This window comes from Equus caballus, chromosome 7, assembly GCF_041296265.1.
Source record: "Equus caballus isolate H_3958 breed thoroughbred chromosome 7, TB-T2T, whole genome shotgun sequence".
Classification (NCBI taxonomy): Eukaryota; Metazoa; Chordata; class Mammalia; order Perissodactyla; family Equidae; genus Equus; species Equus caballus.
This window is the reverse complement of record NC_091690.1, coordinates 47,789,746-47,812,025: the sequence shown is the minus strand read 5'-3', so window position 1 is coordinate 47,812,025 and position 22,280 is coordinate 47,789,746. Positions and strand designations below refer to the sequence as shown.

The 22,280-nt window shown below is 43.4% G+C and overlaps 2 protein-coding genes across 5 annotated transcripts in view; both read left to right on the top strand.

Moving 5' to 3' along the window:
• The first annotated feature begins 872 nt into the window (after window positions 1-872).
• Window positions 873-22,280, top strand: part of LOC100064480 (zinc finger protein 791) — a 62,221-nt gene continuing 40,813 nt past the window's right edge. For 2 of the 4 annotated variants that reach the window (XM_023645336.2, XM_070274003.1), the window contains exons 1-2: window positions 20,064-20,234; window positions 20,902-21,063. Coding sequence is in view for 1 of the 4 variants with exons in the window: in XM_023645335.2 (XP_023501103.1) it covers window positions 1,050-1,052 (3 nt within the window). In the remaining 3 variants the exon portion in view is untranslated. Of the gene's footprint in view, window positions 1,053-20,053; window positions 20,235-20,901; window positions 21,064-22,280 lie in introns of those variants that run through there. The other 2 variants (XM_023645335.2, XM_014741467.3) reach the window with 2 other exon arrangements.
• On the top strand, window positions 11,779-14,946 carry LOC100064534 (zinc finger protein 564). The gene is made up of 4 exons (XM_070274007.1): window positions 11,779-11,804; window positions 12,440-12,566; window positions 12,772-12,832; window positions 13,222-14,946. Exons 2-4 carry the CDS (start codon window positions 12,533-12,535, stop codon window positions 14,315-14,317), a joined length of 1,191 nt encoding a protein of 396 aa, XP_070130108.1. The 5' UTR covers window positions 11,779-11,804; window positions 12,440-12,532; the 3' UTR covers window positions 14,318-14,946.

Here is a 22,280-nt window from a genome sequence, read left to right as displayed (position 1 = left end):
AGGGTCAGTCACCAATTATGTATAGCCAGGGACAACTTACCTTATTAACACCCATAGAAATTGATTTTCCTTTTATCTCTTTCTTTTTTTTCCCTAAAGATTGGCACCTGAGCTAACAACTGTTGCCAATCTCTTTTTTTTCTTTCTGCTTTTTCTCCCCAAACCCCCCCAGTACATAGTTGTATATATTTTAGTTGTGGGTCCCCCTAGTTGTGGCATGTGGGACGCCGCCTCAACGTGGCCTGATGAGCGGTGCCACGTCGGCGCCGAGGATCGCAACCAGCGAAACCCTGGGGCACCGTAGGGGAGCGTGGGAACTTAACCACTCGGCCGGGCCGGCCCCTATCTCTTCTTTTTATATAATTATCCCCTTCCTTCTCTCATAAAAACTTTTTGCTTTCAACCTTTGTAAGTGGGACACTATTTGGGCTTCTGCCTGAAGCTATGCTCCCGGAATTGCAATTCTTTGATCCGAAATAAACTCTCTGCCTCTTAAACTGGTTTCTTTTTTCAAATGTTGACACCTTGAAGTCTTAGGCCAAGCCGTTGATGCCTGGAGGACACAAGACACTCGTACCAATCACGTCTGGCGTGGGTCACCCTCTTGTCTGTACTTCATCTGGAATCGAATCAGGAATTCCCTTGGCATACCTGTGACCACACAAACCAAAGAATCTGCAGGAAGACAACGGAATTAGCCCCAGGCCAGGAAGCAGTTCTGTTTAAATGCAAAGGTTCCAGATAAGGACAAGTTGCCGCCCAGAGGCGGAAGGTGGGTCGGCCCAGCCACGCGTCCTCCTGCTGGCTGTCACTCAGACATTAGGGGGTGTGGCATTAGGAACTGTCCAATCAGGGGCTCCGCTGGGGCTCGTGGGTGGGGCGACGCGCCGCACTGGCGGGGACGTCCCTTCTCGCTCCAGCTGCGCGTGTGTTTAGGTGTCGCCTGCCATTAACGGTCCCTGTTGCTCTGCTGCAGCCTCTGTCCCGCCGTGACCTGCACTGGCCGTGGGGCTCGTAGGAAGGACTCGGGGGACCCAGGAGCCCTAGAAATGGTGAGTGTGCAGTCCCGGGGTGAGGATGCGGGAAGAGGGGCTGGTCGGAAGCGGCGGGGCGGGCCCGGCCTCCAGCGGTCCCCTCCGGGGTCTGCGGCCCCGAGTCCGCGGTGGCGCCGCTCGGCCCTCAGGCCCCTCCGGCCGCAGCGTGGGGGCGGGGCCGGCAGCCGGGCCCCGGGCGTTCTGTGGTCCCTGCGCGCGGCGACTTGGGCCGGAGCGTCTCTGGGCCGCTGTGCACCCGCAGCCCCGCGTGTCCCAGACGGTGCGGGGCCCGCGGGAGGGCCCGCAGGACAGTCGGGCCTCGGTCTCCGGCGTCCGTGCGCGGAGGGACTGTGGTCTGTGGGGTCTCCATGGCCTCCTTTCTCCTCGGAGGGGACCCGTTTTCTCCTGAGTTTTCTGAATGTTTGGGGAGCAGAGTCTTAAAGCCACGACCCTGTCCCCCCAGCTCTTCCAGGACCGACAATAAATCCCTGAATTTCCAGATCCTTCCTGGCACTCCCCTCCCCGATTCACAGCATCGTCGACAGTTTGTCCAATGGAGTGCATTTCAAACAGACCTAATATTTTATGGTTTACCCTTTTTCCACCGAGCCGTGGATGGCTCTTTTTTAAAGATTTACTTTTTGTCTGTTGATGTTTTACATGAGAGGGAAGCCGAGATTAACTACCTGGAAGCACCTTGCATGAATTCCTTCCGCCTCTCCTCCCAGGAGGTGTCCTGGGCACAGACATGTAATTGTCAGTCCTTTGGGTGGAATTTCCTCTTTGGAAATTTTCCTGGGTGATCTGTCCTGTCAGCGCTGTCCCTACCTGGGTTTGTCACTCTGAAAAGATGTATTGACTTATTTAGTCTCCGTTTTTCAATAGGGACAAAATGTATTTAATTAATAGAGCTTGAAAGGCGGTATAAAGTATTTCCAAAGAGAGTTGAGTGTCAAAAAAAATAAAATATTACAGTATTACATTCCGTTTATTAAGAATTTTTGTTTCACTTTTTTCTTCCCGAGTATGTGTAGTAAGTTTCTGAGGACTCTTCTTTACTTTTGGGTGATTTCAAATGAAATTCCAGGGTTTAGACTTGCAGACCGGAAATGTTCAAGTATGATTATTTACAAAACAAAGTCTTGCCATGAAAATAATTGACATCTTTTTTTCTGAAAGGAATAGATATTTGGGGTTTTCTGGTTGAGCTAGTAAAAGTGACTTACACTTTTCTTCTCTCCTTAACACAGAAACACTGGGTTTGAGTGATTTTGCTGAATTTTTCAAACACTGGGTCTGTGTATTTGAAGTATCAGTCGTGTCCCAGAGCATCTCCAGTAGGAGCAGAGGCCTGAGGGCAGTGAGTCTAAGCTAAAGCCCCCTTGGGCCTGCAGAGGGAAGGCCTTGAAGGCCCAGTTGTCCTTCCTGGGGAGCCTCCCCCTGCAGCTGTCCTACTGCTCACACCCCCATGGAAGGAGCCCTTATCCAGAGAGGAGCTGCAGAGCCCTGGAAAGCTGGGGGTGCACGTGCTCATGGGGTGGGGAGTGACGCCCTTTCTGAGGTTGTGGTTCCTTAGGCCTGGACATTTTAAATGTTATGTTTGAGTTTTGCACCCATACTGTAGGTGCACTGAGAGTGTAATCTGTGCACGTTGAGAAAGTCTGTGAAGATCAGGTGTTCTGTCCTGTGGACAAAGGGTTCGTGAATTTGGAGTTCATGTGGGTCAGAAGCTTAGACTGAATCCGGCTGAGAGTTTCCTCACTTGTGAGGATGGGAGCCTGGGGGAGGCAGTGCCTCCATGCTCACAGGAGTGGGAGGGTGTGTGGGGCTCCCAGAGTGCATTCCTGTGGCTGCTCAGGGATCCCCACCCTCCTTCATCAGGGACTGACCCTCTCCAGGGGTTCTGTCTCAACTGGGAGTGTCTAGACCACAAGTCTGGGAATATGTTTAACTTTCTGAGTGTGGATTTTCCTTCTGAACTGCAGGCAAGCAGGCTGCTTCTTTGAGCTGAGTGGAATATTCGTGTTTCTGTCCTTGGATTCCTTTATCAATTGAAGTTGTAGCCCTTTGGTTCTAGTTTCCATTAGCACTTGGGGTTTTAAATGTAAGTTGATTGACAGATACTACGTGAATACGGCAAAAAAAATTGTGGAACCAAATAGAGTTTTTGTTCCATTTAGGCACGAGAACCTCAAGATGTGAGATGAGTATATTTAAGTTCTCAGGTCCATTTTCCATTTTTTGGTCGGTTTTTGTATGTTCCTTACTATAGAGAACTTTGACATTTAAAAGGCTGTACTATTCCTAAGACAGATGAATTCCTCTTTTAATGGTGGTGGGGAAAAAAGCATGTGAATTTCTGTTTTCATTGATATGGGGAAAACACCTCAAAGCTTATGTAAACCTCTCAGATTCCTGGTACAGTTAAAGGCTTGATTGCAAACTTCTAAAGTATTATAGTATGCTACTCATTCCTGAAAATATCTTCAATGTTTTCTATAATGCAGGACAAACTATAATGCCCCTTATCCTTTTAATTAGAAAGGGATTTTTCAGTTTTCTTTTTTTATGGTTTGCGATTTTATATCTGTTACTATTTAAAGGATCAAATCTTGGAGTGGTTTCCTATGTAGAAAAGTAAAAATTAAATTAATTTTAAAATGCCAAAGTTAATTAAAAATAATACACAACTAGAAGGACCCACAACTAAAATATACAACTATGTACTGGGGGGATTTGAGGAACAAGAGCAAAAAAAAAAAAAAAGTGGCAACAGTTGTTAGATCAGGTGCCAATCTTTTAAAAAATGATAATGATGATGATCAAGCATAGGAATATGGTGTATATAAATTCCTCTCCTTATTTTAAGTAAATAAAATAAGTAATGCATGAGAAGGTTGAAAAATTCCGAAGAGAGGAAAGAAACTCCCTTAAGGAGACTCCCCGCCTGCTCGTCCTGCCCCGCTCCTCTGCTCTGACTCCAGCCTCCCTCTCATGACCAGTGTTGCACTGCTTCATCATCCTGTTAGTGTTTCTTTATGTAAAAACAAGCCAGTGTGAATGCCTGTTTTCCTTACCCTGTGTTTGTTTTTGTAATGAGTGGCCAGGGTCCATGTATTTGCTGTTTGACTACTGAACCCTTAAGCCTCGCCCTCCCTTTTCCCCGGGCCTTCTTCCCTGGACAGGCTGATGAGAAAGCCTGGAGGCTCCTGCACTGTGGGCTGCTGCTTGCTGGGCAGCTCCTCCTGGGCGCTGTGCTGCCCTGTGTTGCACTGTTGACCCCACCAAGCCTTGGTTCTGTGTACAGAGGACCCCAAGTTGGCGGTTTTGGTAACTCCTTGTCCTTTGGGAGCAGGAGTATGAGAAAGGGCCCTCATCACAGTGGTCCTGAGTCAGTGTCTTCGCTGGAATCTATCTGTTTAGAGTGAAGGAGTGACTGAGGCTGGGGTTGCCCCAACATTAGCAAGGAATCTTGGGAGGTACGAGGGAGACTATACCCTATGAATGAAGTGAGCCCATCAGATGGTCACTCCTTAAAGAGCAGTTATTTCAGAGAGAAAGAAGACACGGGGAAAGGCAGCCAGTAGGTAGCAAGATTCCAGAGGGCTCACCAGGACCCCTAAGTAACTCTGTGGCTGCCCCTGCATCTATTGCAACAAAGGTCCTGACCCTCTGGGTTAGAGTGGAGAACACCCACAGTCTGAGTTTGTCACAGCAAAGGGATTAGTTCAAGCCCAACTTAAACCTGGGTTCCTTACACTTTATAAAGCGACCACTTGTCACGGAGGAGGCCTCTGACCCTGATGGCAGTGGTGTGAGGCTCTCTGGAGGAGGGCCTTAAGTTGTCCATAGGCTCCTGATGAAGAAACTGCCCCACGTCCCACACTGTATGCCAGTAGAGCTGCTGTTGTCACCAGGTACTGGGATCTCTTGAAAATAGAGGCTCTCACAGCACTGAGCATGTGAGCCTCTACCGAGGTGCCTGTTATGCCTTTGGCCCTGGAGACAGCACCCTGCCAGCTCAGCCCAGCTACTGACACTTACTTTTCATATGATGGAGCCTAACCTTGGCCCTGCAGCTTATGCCACCTGCAGGAGGGATGGCCTTTCTTCAGTTCCTTGAAAGATGCTAGGGTGCTGGAGGAGGTCTCCCCTCTCTCAGACACCTTGGTTCCCTGGGTAGTTCCTTGGGATTAACTGACTGCACAGCACTGGGGCGTGCATAGACTTTAAGGATAGTACACATTTGTACATGACGGGGCTCAGTGGAGAGTTGCTGCTCTTCATCCTTTAACTGGGATGTCCCTGATGAACTAAACCCAATGGTCACCACAGCTAACCAAACATCAGGCAGTGATCTTACTGCTGACCAAAAATTGGCCTCATCTGCATATTTTTACAGACTAGTAAACTATTGGGGCTGGCCCCATGGCCGAGAGGTTGGGTTCACATGCTCTGCTGTGGCAGCCCAGGGTTTCACCTGTTCGGATCCTGGGCGTGGACATGGCACTGCTTGTCAGGCCATGCTGAGGTGGCATCCCACATGCCACAACTGGAAGGACCCACAACTAAAATATACAACTAGATACTAGGGGGATTTGGGGAGAAAAAGGAAAAAAAAAATTGGCAACAGTTGTTATTTCAGGTGCCAATCTTTAAAAAAAAAAAACAAAACTATTATCTAAGAATTGCCCCTTGTCTGTACATTGCTAGGTCTACAATACAAGGACCCACCAGGATAACTCGTCATCCACCTTGGAGTTCGACACTACCGATAGTGACCTTGGCCCTTCTCAGAGGACACCAGTGCCATGCTCTCCAACAAGGCATTCGATGGAAGGTTCCCCTCCCTTACGGGTCTCAGGCTCATAGAGCACCAGACTGGCTTAGTGAGATCAGTTGAATGAAAGATGAACCGTTTCAGTCATTAGTTAGTCATGAGGGATGAATTGTAATGAGTCCATCTTCATCTTTTTTTTCTATAGACTTCAGTTTTTTAGAGCAGTTTTAGGTTTACAGAAAAATTGATCAGAATTTACAGAGAGTTCCCACATAACCCTCTCATTGCATCCACACAGTTTGCACTCTTTTTCACACTTTGTACTACTGTGATCCATTTGTTACAGTTTCTGAACCCATGTTGATAAATTACTGTGCACAGTGCACATTGGCATTGACTCTGTGTTATACGGTGTATGGGTTTTGGCAAATGTATAATGACACGTGTCCATCATTTCATCGGATGGATTTACCTGGTTGTGTATTTGCCTCCTTAAGGACGTCCATCTATCTTAATGCTAACTCTTGCCAATTACGGATAAGGCACCTGCTAACACTCATGTGTAGGTTTTGTGTGAACATAAGATTTCAACTCATTTGGGAAAATACCGGGGAGTGTGATTGCTGGATCCTACTCCATGCAGTAAGAGTGTATTTTGTTTTAAAAGAAAGTTCCTGTCTTCCGTTGTAGGAGCACCAAATTCCATTCCCACCAGCAATGAATGCGGATTGTCTGTAGGTTCATATCTTCACCAGAATTTGATGTTCAAAGTGTTTTGAATTTTAGCCATTTAATAAGTGTGTAGTGATACGTCATTGTTTTATTTGCAATTTCCTAATGAAATTTGATGTGGAGCACGTTTTCATATCGCCTGATTCTCATCTGTGTATCTTCTTTGCTGGGCTGTCCAAATCTTTTGCCGATTTTTAATTGGGTTGTTTGTCTTAGGGTTGAGTTTTGAGAGTTCTTTGCGCATTTTGGATACCAGTCATTTATCAGATACGTGTTTTGCACAGATTTTCTCCTACTCTGTGACTTGTCTTTTCCTTCTCTTAACATTTTCCGAGAGCAGGAGTTTTTTATTTTAATGAAATGATATTATGTTTTTTCTTTTTCAGACTTTGCTTTTTTTGTTGTATCTAAAAATTCATCACCAAACCCAAGATCACCTAGATTTCCTCCTATATTATCTTCTAGGAGTTTATTAATTTTGTGCTTTACACTTAGATCTATGATTTAATTTTTGTGAAAGGTGTGAGGCCTGTGTCTGCATTTGTTTTTGTGTGTGTGCATGCGGATGTGTGTGCATGTGGATATCCGTTATTTCCAGCACTATTTGTTTAAAAGACTTTTCTTTTTCCATTGAAGTGCCTTTCCTCCTCTGTGAAGTATCGGTTGACTCTATTTGTGTGGGTTTAGAGGGAAGGAGTTGATGTCTGTACCCTTCAACCTTGCTATACTTTCTTATTAATTTCCGGAGTTCTCTCTGTTGTTGTGAATTCTTTCTGCTGTTTCACAGAGACAAACACGTCATATGGAACAAATGTCATGAATTTAGCTACAGGATTCACAAAGATGTTCTTTTTCAAGAAGCAGAAGTTCCCTGTTATTACTAGTTTGTTATCATAAATAGGTGCTGGATTTTATCAAATCCTTTTTTATTTTCATTTCCCCCTCCTTTTCTCTCTGATGTTAGTAATTTGTCTTCTGTCTTTTCTTTATCTTGACTAGATGTTAATCAATTTTATTAGTCTTGTCAAAGAACCAGCTTTTTTGTGTTTTAATTTTTTCCATTGATTTCCCACAATGACATTGATTTCTAATTTTATTGTTTCTTTAATTGTGTTTACTTTGGGTTTAATGTTTTTTTAACATAATTGTTTACTTTTTTAATTTTTTGGGGGCGGGTGAGGAAGATTGGCCCTAAGCTAATGTCTGTGCCTGAGCCTCTTGAGGAAGATTGTCCCTGAGCTAACGCCTGTGGCAGTCTTACTCTATTTCCCGTATGTGGCACAGCACCACAGCATGGCTTGATGTGGTGTGTAGGTCCATGCCCAGGATCCGAACCCACAAACCCCAGGCTGCCGAAGCAGAGCACACAAACTTAATCACTACGCCACTGGGCCAGCCCACTTTGGGTTTAATTTGCTCTTCTTTTCATTGATTCCTAAGGTAAATGCTTACATTATTGATCCCAGATCTTTGTTTTTTCCAGTGTATTTGTTCCATGTCATGAACTTCTCTCCAGGCACTGCTTTTTTTGCACCCCTGAACTTTTGATGTGTTGTCTTTTCCTTTTATTTAGGTCAAAATAATTTTTCATTTCTCTTAGAACTATGTCTTTGATCCTCTGTATTATTTAGAAGTGTGTTGTTGAATCTCTACGTATTAGGGTTTTTCCAACTATCTTAAGTTATTGATTTCTAGATAAATTCCTGCATGATGTGAGAGCATATTTTGTATGATATCTGTTCTTTCAAATTTAAGGTGTGCTGTGTGTCCTAGAATGTGGTTTGTCTTGGGGAATGTTTCATGTGAACTTGAGAAGAATTCATATTCTGCTGTTGTATGAAGTATTCCATAGATTACAGTGAAATCCCGTTGTTTCATAGTGCTGTTCAGTTCACCTCTGTCCTTGCTCATTTCCTGCCCACTGGAATTTATAATTCATGGTAAGGGGGTGTTGAATTCTACAGCTGTAACACTGGATTCATCTATTTCTCCTTGCATTCTGTCAGTTTTCTCATGTGTTTTGCTCCTCTGTTGCTATGCAGGTGCACATGAGGGACTGCTGTGCCTTCTTGGAGAACAGACCCCTTTATCACTATCCAATACCCCTCTCTATCTCTCAGTTTTCCTTGGTTTGGAATCTGCATTGCCTATAACTCATATGCCTGTAGCAGCTTGCTTTTTTTTTTTTTAAAGATTTTTTTTTTTTCCTTTTTCTCCCCAAAGCCCCCCGGTACATAGTTGTATATGCTTCATTGTGGGTCCTTCTAGTTGTGGCACGTGGGATGCTGCCTCAGCGTGGTTTGATGAGCAGTGCCATGTCTGCGCCCAGGATTCGAACCAACGAAACACTGGGCCCCCTGTAGCGGAGCGCTCGAACTTAACCACTCGGCCACGGGGCCAGCCCCTGTGGCAGCTTTCTTTTGATTAGTGTTGGCATGGTCTATTTTTCTCCATCCCATTACCCTTCATCTATCTGTGTCTTTATATTGAAAGTGGGTTTCTTGTAGACAATATATAACTCTGTTTTTTAAAAATCGGGTGTTACTGTATCTCTCAGTTGTATTGAGCCCACTGATGATTAAAGTAGTTATTGTACAGTTGGATTAGTATTTACAAATCTTATCCTGTTTCCCATTTTTACCCTTGTTGTTTCTTTTTGTCTTCCACCTTTTTTCCGCCTTTTCCAGCTTTAATTGAGCACTTTATCTGATTCTTTTTTTTCTTCTCTCAGCATACCAATTACACATTTTTTAAAATTTTAATTAATTTATTTTGAGGAAGATTAGCCCTGAGCTAACAACTGCCGCAATCCTCCTCTTTTTGCTGAGGAAGACTAGCTCTGAGCTAACATCCATGCCCATCTTCCTCTATATGTGGGATGCCTACCCCAGCATGGCTTGTCAAGCAGTGTCATGTCTGCACCCGGGATCTGAACTGGCCAACCCCAGGCCACTGAAGTGGAACGCGAGCACTTAACCGCTGCGCCACTGGGCCAGCCCCCTAATATTATTTTAAACAAAGTATCATCTGTTACATTAATTATGATAAGAAATACAAAAGATATTTTACCTTCATTTATTTCTTTTCTGATCCTCCACCTTCATCATTTATATTCTTTCTGATGAAATTTTGAATGTTTCTTTCAGAGTAGGTGTACGCATGACAAATTCTCTTAATTTTTGTCTCAGAAGGTTCTTATTTTACCTTTGTTTTTGAAAGATAATTTTGCCTAACAGAATTCTAGGAGAGTATTCTTTTCTTTCACAACTTGAAATATTTCACTCCACTCTCTTCTTGCTTGCATGGTTTCTGAAAAGAAGTGCAATTCAATTCTAATCTTTGTTTCTCTACACCTAAGGTGTTTTCCCCTCTGGCTTCTTTCAATGCATTCTCTGTCTTTGATTTTTCTCTAGGTTGAATGTGATATCCTGGGTGTGCACATTTGTAGTTTATCATGTTTAGAGTTCTCTGAGCTTTCTGGATGTGCACTGTGCTGGCCATCATTAATTTTACGTTATTTTGATCTTATTACTTCACTTGGTTCTTCTGTTTCTTTCTGTCTGTCTTTTCCTTCAGGTATCCCATGATGTGTTTCTGTTTAAAGAAGGTTCTCCAAGGGTTCAGAGATATTGTGTTCTGTCTTTTTTGTCTTTGCATTAGACTCTGGTGAAATAGATTTTTGGGGGCTACAGGCCATGTTAAGAACAGAATATGTGGGGCATGTTTCAAAATGCTATGTTTATTTTCTCTTTTCAAATTTTGAAGACACCGAGTTGCTCTGTGACCTAAATGCTCTCATGGATCTAAGAGGAGATGTTCATTTCAAGTTTTTTTCACTTTTTTTCTTGTGAGATCAGGAATGACAGCTTATAAGTTACTTATATACCAGACCAGAAACCAGAAGTTTCTGACTCCAAATTTTGATGATTGACTGCTGACAGCTTTGGAGCTTCATTCCTCCTTCCCATGGGACCCACATCAATCCAAGGTGATAAGAGAGTCTCAGAGCTTCCTCCTTGGATGGTTGCACGAGATTGAATCTATGCAAACTCCTGCCTTTGTGTGTGAACTCTTACCCTGGTGCACTCTATAACCTCAAAAAAAAAGAAAAAAAAAACAAAAGAACAAGTCCATGCATCTTTCCTTGCCCTCTCATGCTATTTCATACCCGCTTGAGAGGCCAGCCTTACTCTCCCCAGAGACATCAATTATGGAAGTAATAACCCCTTTCATTCCCTATTGGCAGTGTGTGGTGCCATCAGCTAACGGATTCTTACGCTCAGAGGTTGAGCTGTCATGCTCCTTTATTCCATGGGGGAACTTGGAAATGACAAATGAGGGGAAGGCAGCCTCTGGAATGGCTGGTTGGGAAACACATCCTCTTGAAGTAGGAGAATGGAGACTTTGTGTTCTTTTGAAGGAAAGTGCTGCTGACACCTTTATGTATCTTATAATCATGGGCAAGTTCACCATCAAACCATTGTGGACTTCAGTGAACTCCCCTGCAATCTGCAGCTCTTCACTTATTCCCCAAGGGCAGCAAGGCCCAGGGCCCAGTGTTAGGGTTGGCCTGGAAAGAGCTCTTTTGGCACATTACTGACTCACTGTCTGTTCTAACAATTGGCTGAAAGCTGTCCTGAGGCACGTGAATATAGGGATTTTATGGTCTAAGTTGTCATGTCTTCTTCCTCATGTCTGAGCTCTAAGTTCCAGATAACTTTTTAGCCCAATCAAATTGGACAGGGAGAGACTTTACTGGATATTATACAAGTTAAAAGAAAACTGTTCCACAAGAATATTTATATTCAGGGGCTGGCCCCATGGCTGAGTGGTTAAGTTCACGTGCTCTGCTGCAGTCGGCCCAGTATTTCATTGGTTCGAATCCTGGGCGGGGACATGGCACTGCTCATCAAACCACGCTGAGGCAGCATCCCACATGCCACAACTAGAAGGACGCACAACAAAGAATATACAACTATGTACTGGGGGGCTTTGGGGAGAAACAGGAAAAAATAAAATCTTAAAAAAAAAAAAAAAAATTTATATTCAGCCAACTACACCTGATTACTTTAATGGTCTGGAGGACTGTAGGATGATATGTCCAGCTGAACCTTGTTAAAAGTTTGCTTTCCACAGGTCACCTGGACTCTCACGTTTGGTGAGAGAATAGAAGAAAAACCTTCCAGTTTCTCACTACGTTATTATTTTTTACAATCTCAAGCAGATTTGACCTTCTGCCTCATGGAGTGCTTTAACTGGTGGGTGATAAGGAAGAACATGAAAGAATTTTTCTTACAAGGAATTGATGGTCTTAAAATGATAATATTTGGGGGCCGGCCCTATGGCCAAGTGATTAAGTTCCAGCACTCCACTTCGGCAGCCCAGGGTTTCACTGGTTCAGATCCTGGGTGTGGACATGGCACCACACATCAAGCCATGCTGAGGCAGCATCCCACATAGCATGACCAGAGGGACCTACAACTAGAATATACAACTCTGTACTGAGGGACTTTAGGGAGAAGAAAAGAAGGAAAAAAAAAAAGATTGGCAACTAATGTTAGTTCAGGTGCCAATCTTAAAAAAAAAAAAAAAGATAATATTTCTTTCATTTGCATAGCATATCTGTTATTTTCCAACATGCTCTGGAATCTGAATTAGCGATAAATAAGATGTAATGTGCTCACAGTAAAAATGTGTAATAAATTTCCATGTGTTCATGATGCTGTTAAATTTATGAAGAAGTGTGGACAGAGAGTGAGTTTCTGATGATCAAGTCATAGAATAAATGTTTGGAGGTGACAGAATCATACATAACCTTCCTGTAAATGGAGTATAGATGTCCATTGCTATCAGTGTCATGCTTCCTACTCTACACATATCTGTGATGTTTTAGGACTCAGTGGTCATTGAGGACGTGGCTGTGAACTTCACCCCAGAGGAGTGGACTTTACTGGATCCCTCACAGAAGAAACTCTACAGAGATGTGATGCGAGAAACCTTCAGGAACCTGGCCTCAGTAGGTGAGGATGACAACTTCCCTTCAGTTTGTCAATTAAAGAACAAGTGTTTCTGGGCCATAAGCATTGTTCTAAGATGTGGAATGTGGAAAGGGAGGACTTTGGTAAATAAACTAGGCATGGTCATAGCTCATCGTGGACCAAGGATGTAATAATTTTTGTATAATTTCTCATGTTTTGGAGTTATTTTTCTGGATCTGCATTTTAGGAAAAAAATGGGAAGATCGTGACATTGAAGATTCAGATGAAAATCGGAGGAGAAAACTAAAGTGAGTCACACTCATAATGGAAAGCGGTATTTCATGTGAGCATCCTGACATGTTAGAAAATTTTAAAAAGAAGCAAACAAAACAACCCCTGCTTCACATTTATTTCTCAGAATATTTTCACCAAATTACTCTCTGAAATGTGACAGATGTTCAGTGTTTGCAAAATATTTCACTTGGGAACAGTGTTAATAATTATATATATACATGAACATCGCTGTTTTGACAATAGCAAGGGTGAAGTCCTCTTGCAGAGCATTCAGTATCTTCAATTTCAAACACTTCAGATAAGGTAGAAAACCTACACTTTTGCTATAAGTCACAAAAATGTAGTCCAAATATTTTACTAATACATATAAAATCATTACTAATATGTTTCTTGTTTTTTACAGAAGTTATACAGTAGAGAGAGTCTGTGAAAGTGAAGAGGGTAGTCAATGTGGAGAAAATTTCAGCCTTATTCCAAAGCTCAATCTGAACAAGAAAACTCTTACTGGAGTAAAACCATGTGAATGCAGTGTGTGTGGAAAAATCTTCATGAGTCATTCATCCCTTAGTAGGCACATTAGATGTCATACTGGTTACAAACCATATGAGTATCAAAAATATGGAGAGAAACCATATAAATGTAAGGAATGTGGGAAAGCCTTCAGTTATTTCCAATATTTTAAAAAGCATGAAAGAAATCACAATAGAGAGAAAACCTATAAATGTAGGGAATGTAGGAAAGTCTTTATGTGGCTCACGACTCTTCGAAGACACATGATAACAGCACACACTGGAGATGCTCCCTATACCTGTAAGGAATGTGGGAAAGCCTTCATTTGTTCAAGTTCACTTAGAATACATGAAAGAATTCATACTGGAGAGAAACCCTATCAATGTAAACAATGTGGAAAAGCCTATAGATATCACCAAACTTTTCAAATGCATGAAAGGACTCACACAGGAGAGAAACCCTATGAATGTAAAAAATGTGGTAAAGCCTTCAATTATCCCAGTTCTCTTCGAAACCATGAAAGAACTCACAATCGGGAGAAACCTTATGAGTGTGGGAAAGCCTGTACTGCTCTCTCAAACCTTCAAGTACACGTGATCACTCACACTGGAGACGGACCTTATAAATGTAAGGAATGTGGGAAAACTTTCATTTCTCCCAGTTCATTTCAATTACATGAAAGGAGTCACACAGGAGAGAAACCCTATGAATGTAAGCGATGTGGTAAAACCTTTAGATATTACCCTTCCTTCCAAAAACATGAAAGAAGTCATACTGGAGAGAAACCCTATGAATGTAAGGAATGTGGGAAAGCCTTTATTTGTCACAGAAACTTTCGAAGACACATGAGAATGCATACTGGAGAGACACCATATAAATGTGAAAAATGTGGGAAAGCCTTCAATCATCGCAGTTACTTCCGAAGGCATGAAAGGACTCACTGGATAAAACCTCTTGAATATAAGCAGGGTAGGAAAGACTTCAGTTAACCCACATCCTTACATGTGAAAACTCCCATGGAAAAGAAATGAAAATATAAGTAACTTGAGAAAGCTTGATGGAAATTAATCCATGTGTAATGTTCCAGAAAACTCTGAACATGAAAGACTTCCTATAAAGTCTTTTAAATATAAACTTATAAATAAATTGTGTTTTCTAAGCCTCTTTCTCAAAGTGCACCATTGAACTGTGGATTTCTACTACTTTCAGAAATGAATAGTGAGGTGAGATAATTCTGCAAATTGTTTTTCAACAATACTACAAAAGATTAATAAGTAGTGCCTTTTCCTTAAATTGGTTAATACTTTTCCCTTTCTTCTTTGAAGCCTATTGGATCTATGGGTGAATTGAAGTGTATTTCTAACATACAATTAAATTTAATATTTTTATAATGTTTTATTTGTTCTGTATTAAGGAGCCATTGAAAAATGAGAGTTTGGTATTTGTTGGGATTTTCCTACTGGCCTGTGATAGTTCCTGGATATCCCTAATTCATTATATACATTCTACCTTTCTTACTGAGAAAGCTCCTTTTTTGGGATAAAGGTTATAAATGCCTTTTTTTCATTTTCTATACTAATAAATAGAAAAAATTTTTATGTATGGCAAGTTTATGAAACGAGTGTACTTTCATGTGAATTATTCATATTTGGGCCTTTGCTTTTTGTCCTTCCTTCTGACTGGTATTGGGTGAATAGACTTTGAGTTGAGAGAGACCTAATAGGGCAACAAAATCTAGAGCTAGCGATAGTCCCTCTGTGGATAATGTTAGGGACTAGATTTTCCACAATCCATCCCCTTTATGGTTCCATGTTAGCATTCACCAGTACCCTCACTTTCATGCAATTTAGAAGGTGGAAGCAAACAAGGCATCTGTCAGATTTTGGAGCCACCATATAGAGAGATGGATATGTGGGAGCTTTGAGGACACACAACAACAAGGGACTGCATATATGATGGTGGTCCTGTAAGATTAGTACCCATCGCTTGGGTGTGTAGTAGGCTTTACCATCTAGGTTTGTGTAAGTACACTGTGATGTTTGTGTAAGTACACTGTGATATTTCACAACAGTGAAATAACAATGCATTTCTCAGAACTTATCCCTGTTGTTACATGACTCTCTTTTTGTAAGCCCTGCTGTGTCCACCAGGAAGCTTATTCCAAATATTGTGGTTGGGAGTATTCTCTGATGCCCCTCTTCTCTAGATGATATCCATATAAAGTCTAATTTGTAGAGGAGACATCTCATACTGTTAATAGTGCTAGTGAGCACATTTTCCTGACTCACCATGACATCTACAATGGGGCATAAAAAGAAGGTCATGGGAGTTTGTTTCTGTGCTGCACTGTGCAGTGGCTACCTTGACCCAGTTTTTCCACATCAGAACAATCACCTTTCTCATGTCAGGAAGACCTGTGTTTCCTGTTACTTGTAGCTGAACATATTCCCTCAATATGTTTTCAATAATGTTTGATTGTATGTCATTAAAACTACGTGCATTTCCTTGTGAAATGAACACTTCTGTAGTTTCATAGAAATAATTTATTAACTTTTGTAAGCTATTGTATGCTTAACATATATTGTTTTTCATTTCCTTAGAGGATATATTAAAATATCCCATTATAATTATGTATTTTCAGATAAACTTTGCAATTTTCTTCATTTAATTGTTACATGTTATGAATCACTATTATGTGCATACAAGTTCAGATTTTTTTCCTCACTTTTATAGTTATAATTTTTGTCATGAAAGTAATTTCTCATTTATTCTTTTATTTGTTGGTTTGGTTTGGATTGGTAAGGAAGATTGTCCTGGACTAACACCTGTGCCAGTTTTCCTCTATTTTGTATGTGGGATGCTGCCACAGCATGGCTTTAGCCGTGTGTAGGTCTGCGCCTAGGATCTGAATCTGAGATCCCTGGACCACTGAAGTGGAGCACGTGAAATTAACCACTATGACCCCGGGCCGGCCCTAATTTGTCATTCATTCTTAATACCAAAAACTTCAGTCATAGTTTCCTTAGTGGCTTCTTGCCAGTGACCTGCAGGATCGCACCTGAAATCAAAAGTGTAATGAATTCTAATAATAAGAATGACCACAAAATACACATGACTGGGGTATAACATAAAAAGTTGCTCAGGACTTTTATAGGATTTGGGCTTGTGTTAGATGCTTTGATTGCTCTTCAAGGAAGCAAGACTTTTTTGTTGGATCCTGTGAGGAGGTAAACTTTATTCTGTCATTGGTAATCATAATCATTGTTTTCTAGAAGGCAAAAACAATGTGGTGGAGCTAAACTTAATTCATAAGAAGCTCTGGTTAGTGATATTGGTAAGGTAAGTAGAGGGGAATATTGGTCATTTTTATGATTCAGAACTTTATCTTTTACCATTTTTAGAGATAGGGTTTCAAAATCCCCTTGTGAATGTCTTGGTCCATTATGGTCACAGATTTCCTTTGATGCAGGAAGAAGTGTGTGATGTTTTTCTCTTCCAACAGGAAAAAGACTTGCCCTCGTAATGAATACAAGGCCAGCTCCCAGTCCTCCTGAATAGCTTTTGTCTTCCCTACTTATTACCTAAACACTAATGTATTTCCTACTGCCATCCATTATAGAGTCAGTGTACCCAATTTAGCATAAATAAGGCACAGTAGGGTTTGAATATAGCTGCGTGAAACAAGTTCTTGCAGTCCTGGTGCTTATACTTTTGTGGGAAAAGAGAGATGGTCAACAAATGGTAAAGCTTTGGTTTGTAAGGTGGAAATAAGGGCTTTGATGGAATGTAAAACACATAATGTGAGATAATAGGCTGGGGTGTGTATTTGTTTTCTGTAAGGTTGGGAACCTCAGTGAGTCATGATGTCATTTTGATCTCTTGTTTTTCCACCACGTAATACATCTTAAACACTGTTTCAAGAACTCCTTGGGTGTGGAAGTAAATAGGAGGTGGCAGCAATGTAGAAAATCCTGCATTCCTGTGATTAACAGTAAAGATTCCCCCTAAAGATAGAGATATGGACATCATTCACCTTCGTTTTTGCAGCTAAACATTTTGTATATAGAATTCATACATAGTCATGAGTTTGGACATTGTTATCTAGGACTTGGGATATCCTACTGATTTGGGCCACAAATAGCTGTTGTGTCTTTTTGTGTTTAACATCATTTGAGGGGATTTTCATTTACCTTTATTATAGTATTTGGCATTGTCATTTCATTGCTGTACATACTGAGTGACACAGTGTATACCCCATTAAATCATGGAGTTTCACATTAGGGGAACAGTTGCCTTCATCTGCACTGTTCTAGCTCATCCTGAGTGTACTCTGTGAGTAGAGTGACATCTATGCAAGTCCACTGTGATCCCCCAGTGGAAACACCACTTGGTATTTAATCAGCCAAGGAACAAGTGAGGTGAGTTGCAGAGAGAGGGTGTCATTTTCAGTAATATTCTAATTGAGTGTAAAGGGAGACGTGAGAAGTTTTCAACGTCTATCTCAGGAATGGCTGGAAGTCTTCTGCATCAATGACCCATAAACCCCGGAGTCCGTTTTGCTGTTCACTGGTTTCATTTCACTGCTTAGACATCCAGCACATGTGGGAGAGTGGGGAAAAGTAATAGCTATGAGTTTTTATAAAGAGGAAAGGTATTCAGTCTTTTCCTTTTTTTTTTTTTTTTTCAGTGTTAACTTACTCATTGGAGGGGTTCAAATGGTCACCACAAGAGTGTTCTTTTGGGGTGTTTTTAGAGTGTTTTTGGGGTGATGGTATGCTTTCCATTTTTTTTTTTTTCTGAGGAAGACTGGCCCTGAGCTAACATCCATGCCCATCTTCCTCTACTTTATATGTGGGACACCTACCACAGAATGGCTTGCCAAGTGGTGCCATGTCTGCACCTGGGATCCAAACTGGCGGACCCTGGGCCGCCAAAGGGGAACGTGCAAACTTAACCGCTGCCCCACTAGGCCGGCCCCTGCTTTCCATCTTTTGGTGGCAGTATTCCTATGCATTTGTGAAAACTCACAATTACACCTGAAATATATATATAATATGCATAATATGTGTATAAATTAATAGAAAACGAACAACACAATTGCTTTCATATACTAGAAGAATGTTAAGTTCTCCGGAACCTTGATTTTTATGTGTTTATGTGTTCAACTCTTCTTTCCACCACTGTGGGATCCTTCTTGGAAGAACTGAAGGACTGAGGAAGAAAGACATGGGCCACAACAGGCCTTTCTTGCAACCTTGTCTTAATTGAGAGAACACCCCCTAGGGTTGCACTTGCCCTCAGCTCACACTCATCACTAGGAGTGAAGTGAGGACTCCCAGAATCTTTGAGTTTAAATCAGGTTCTGTGGACAGATCTTTGGAAATACTGTGCTTCTGAAACAAAAAGATATCTCAAATGGAACCTGCCTGGGGACACCCTCATTCATGTGCATCAGCATCCTTCCATTGCTGTCCACTGACCATTTCCAGCACTTCGTTTCCCCACCCAAGCCCCTTCCACATCTTTAGAAATACACATGTATCCCACTCTGCAGAATTTCTCTGAGGCAACATCAGGGGGCTCTAAACTGAGAGGGTGACAGAAGCAGTGGCAGAATTTATGTCGTGAGCACATTTCCCTCCACCACAGCAATCCTAGCTACCACGTATTTTTCAGATCTGCTTGCTTGCTTATTCACACAACACTTAAAGGGTACAGGGGTTTCTTTTTGAAGCCACAAAAATGTTCAAAAGTTGTGATGATTATTGCACATATCGGAATGTACTGAAAACCATTGAATTATACACATTAAAGGGTTGTATAATATGTGTATTATATCTCAGTAAAGCTATTCAAATAAATGAATTAGGAATTTTTTGAACCAATGTGTTAAGTATCTTAAAGAGTTTTCAGGTACAGCTCACATTTACATAACATTGTTTTTATATGTATATTGGTGGAAATCAGAATTCAGTTGCCTTAGGGATATCATAGCTGTTTACATTTCAAAATCTCTTAAGGTCATGCTCAGAAAGTAAAATAAATTTCCTTCTAGTGTAAAATGTACACCTGAGTTTTATTGAACCCATCTCAAAGCTCACAGCTGGTCAGAGACGAGTTTCTGCGCACAGGCGAGGGCTGCAGGGTTCAGATCCCCCCAGAGCCAGACCCTTGGGAGGCCATGGGATTCTTTATCTAAAGTACCAAACGTGCGGAGGTGGGGAAGGGATGGGGGGACGCCTCAGCGCTGTCTACAAAGGTCAAAATGGAGCCAGACTCTCCCTTACATGTGGTGATGTCATATTTAAGCGTGTTTGTAAATGAGTCACGGTTCCATGAGTGGCTTCCCAGCCTTATGCCAACCCCTGACCCGGGGGCTGGGGGGGGAGGGGGGGAGGGGCGGGGACCTCAGACCCTCTGGTCCCTGTCTAGCCTGGCTAGGGCGCCCTCTTGCTCTGGATAAGGGCATCGCTCCATCTGGCAACTGACTCTGGAATTCCCTGCACACCTGTGTCTCCGCGTTCAGAAGGCGCTGCAGGAAGACGCCACTGTCCCTTTAGGGACAAGAACAACTTTTGTTTAAAAACAAACCTCACTCATCGGACGACACAGTTTCCCGCTCACCGCTGAACGCTGATTCGGCTCAGGCGTCTGACCTCCTGCCCCACTGTCACTTAAGAAGCGAGGGGGCGGGCCCTTGCGAACAGTCCAATCAGAGGCGCAGCAGGGGCAGGTGGGTGGGGCGACGCCCCGCAGACCGCGCGGAGGCTCTTGGCCGAGCTCAGACAGCGTCTCACCTGCAGTTAACGGGCTCCGGCGTTTCTGCTGCGGCGTCGGTACCCTGGGACCTGCCGCGGCCGCCGGCGGAGTGGGGGTGACGCCGGGGTACCCAGAAGCCGGGAAACCGTGAGTGTGCGACCCGGGGCGAGGACACGGGAGGAGGGGCTGGTGGGAAGCGGCGGGGCGGGCCCGGCCTCCAGCGGTCCCCTCCGGGGTCTGCAGCCCCGAGTCCGCGGTGGCGCCGCTCGGCCCTCAGGCCCCTCCGGCCGCAGCGTGGGGGCGGGGCCGGCAGCCGGGCCCCGGGCGTTCTGTGGTCCCTGCGCGCGGCGACTTGGGCCGGAGCGTCTCTGGGCCGCTGTGCGCCCGCAGCCCCGCGTGTCGCAGACGGTGCGGGGCCCGCGGGAGGGCCCGCAGGACAGTCGGGCCTCGGGCTCCGGGGTCCATGCGCGGAGGGGCTGCGATCTGTGGGTCCCCATGGCCTCCTTTCTCCTCAGGTGGGACCTGTCTTCTCCCGAGTTGTCTGAATGTTTGGGGAGCAGAGTCTCAAATCTCCCTCTTCTCCCGGCCTAGCTCTTCCTAGGACTGGCAATAAATCCCTAAATTTCCAGATCCCCCTCACCCCCCCCGCCCGCATTCCCAAACACCAACTTCCCCTCTCTGATTCACAGCATCTTTATCAGCTGTCTGTCCTCCGTGGTGCGTTTCAAACACCCGATCTTTTGTCAGTTTCCCATAGTCAATGATGGCTTTTTTACAAGGTTTTTTTTTTGTCTGTTGATATTTTACATGAAAGGAAAGCAGCGAATAACCACCTGGAACTACGTTGTATGATACCCTCGTGCGTCTCCCCAGGGTCTTCCTGGGCGCAAACATCCTGTGGGAAGTCCTCTGGGGGCAGCTTCCTCTTTGGAAACTTTCCTGGGTGATCTGTCCTGTCAGCACTGTCCTTCCCTCGGTATGTCACCTTAAAAAGACATTCATTTTTTTATACGTCTCCATTTTTCAATAAATGTAAAATATTTAATCAATAGGGCCTGAAAGACAGTATATTTCCAAAGAAGCAAGAAAAACTGGATTTCAGAAAAATTACGTATTCCAGTTTTACATTACATGTGTTGACATTTCTTGTTTCTCTTTTTTCCTCCCCTGATCAAGTGTAGTAATATTTTTTTTTTGAGGGAGAGGGTGGTGGGGTTGATTACAAATGGAATTCCAAGGCTTAGATTTGAACACCAAATGTGTTCAAATACAATTAATTGTTTATAAAACAACTTTTACCATGGAAATAACAATATTAGTATTTTCTGAAGGTAATAAATACTTGTGCATTTTCTTGTTGAACTAGAAAAATGCCTTAGAATTCTCTTCGTCGTTTACACATGAACACTGGGTTTGTGTGATTTTTCTGGATTCTTCAAACACTGGATTTGTGTCTATTAAGGTATCAGTGATGGTCCAGAAAAACTCCAGTAGGGGCAGAGGCCTGAGGGCAGTGAGTCTGAGCTGAGGCCCCCTTGAGCCTGCAGAGGGAAGGCCTTGAAGGCCCAGCTGTTCTTCCTGGGGAGCCTCCCCTGCAGGTGTCCTGCTGCTCACACCCCCATGGAAGGAGCCTTTATCCTGAGAGGAGCTGCAGAGCCCTGGAAAGCTGGGGGTGCACGTGCTCACGGGGTGGGGAGTGACGCCCTTTCTGAGGTTGTCACTCTGGATTCCTTGGGCCTGTTTCTAGACATAGTTGGAGTTTTGCATCCACAGAGCAGGTGCACTCAGAGAGTAATTTGTTTACACTGAGAAAGTCTGTGAGAGTCAGGAGCTCTGGGTCCTGGATTAGGGCCCATTAATCTGGGGGTCCATTTGGGTCAGAACCTTAAACTGAATGCAGGTGAGTTTCCTCACTGTGAGAATGGAGCCTGAGAGAGGGAGCATGTGCACTGTTCCCTGGGGAGAGGAGGGTGTGTGGAGCTCCCAGAGCTCCTTCCTGTGGCTGCTCAGGTGCCCTCCCCTCCTTCTCCAGGGACTGACCCCCTCCAGGGCTCTGTCTCCACCAGGAGAGTCAGGAACACGGGACCTTCTGACTGTGGCTTTCCTTCTGTCCTGTGGGAAGCAGGCTGCTCCTCTGAGCTGGTTCCAGTGTTCGTGTTTCTTCCCTTTGGATTCCTTTATCGATGGACTAGT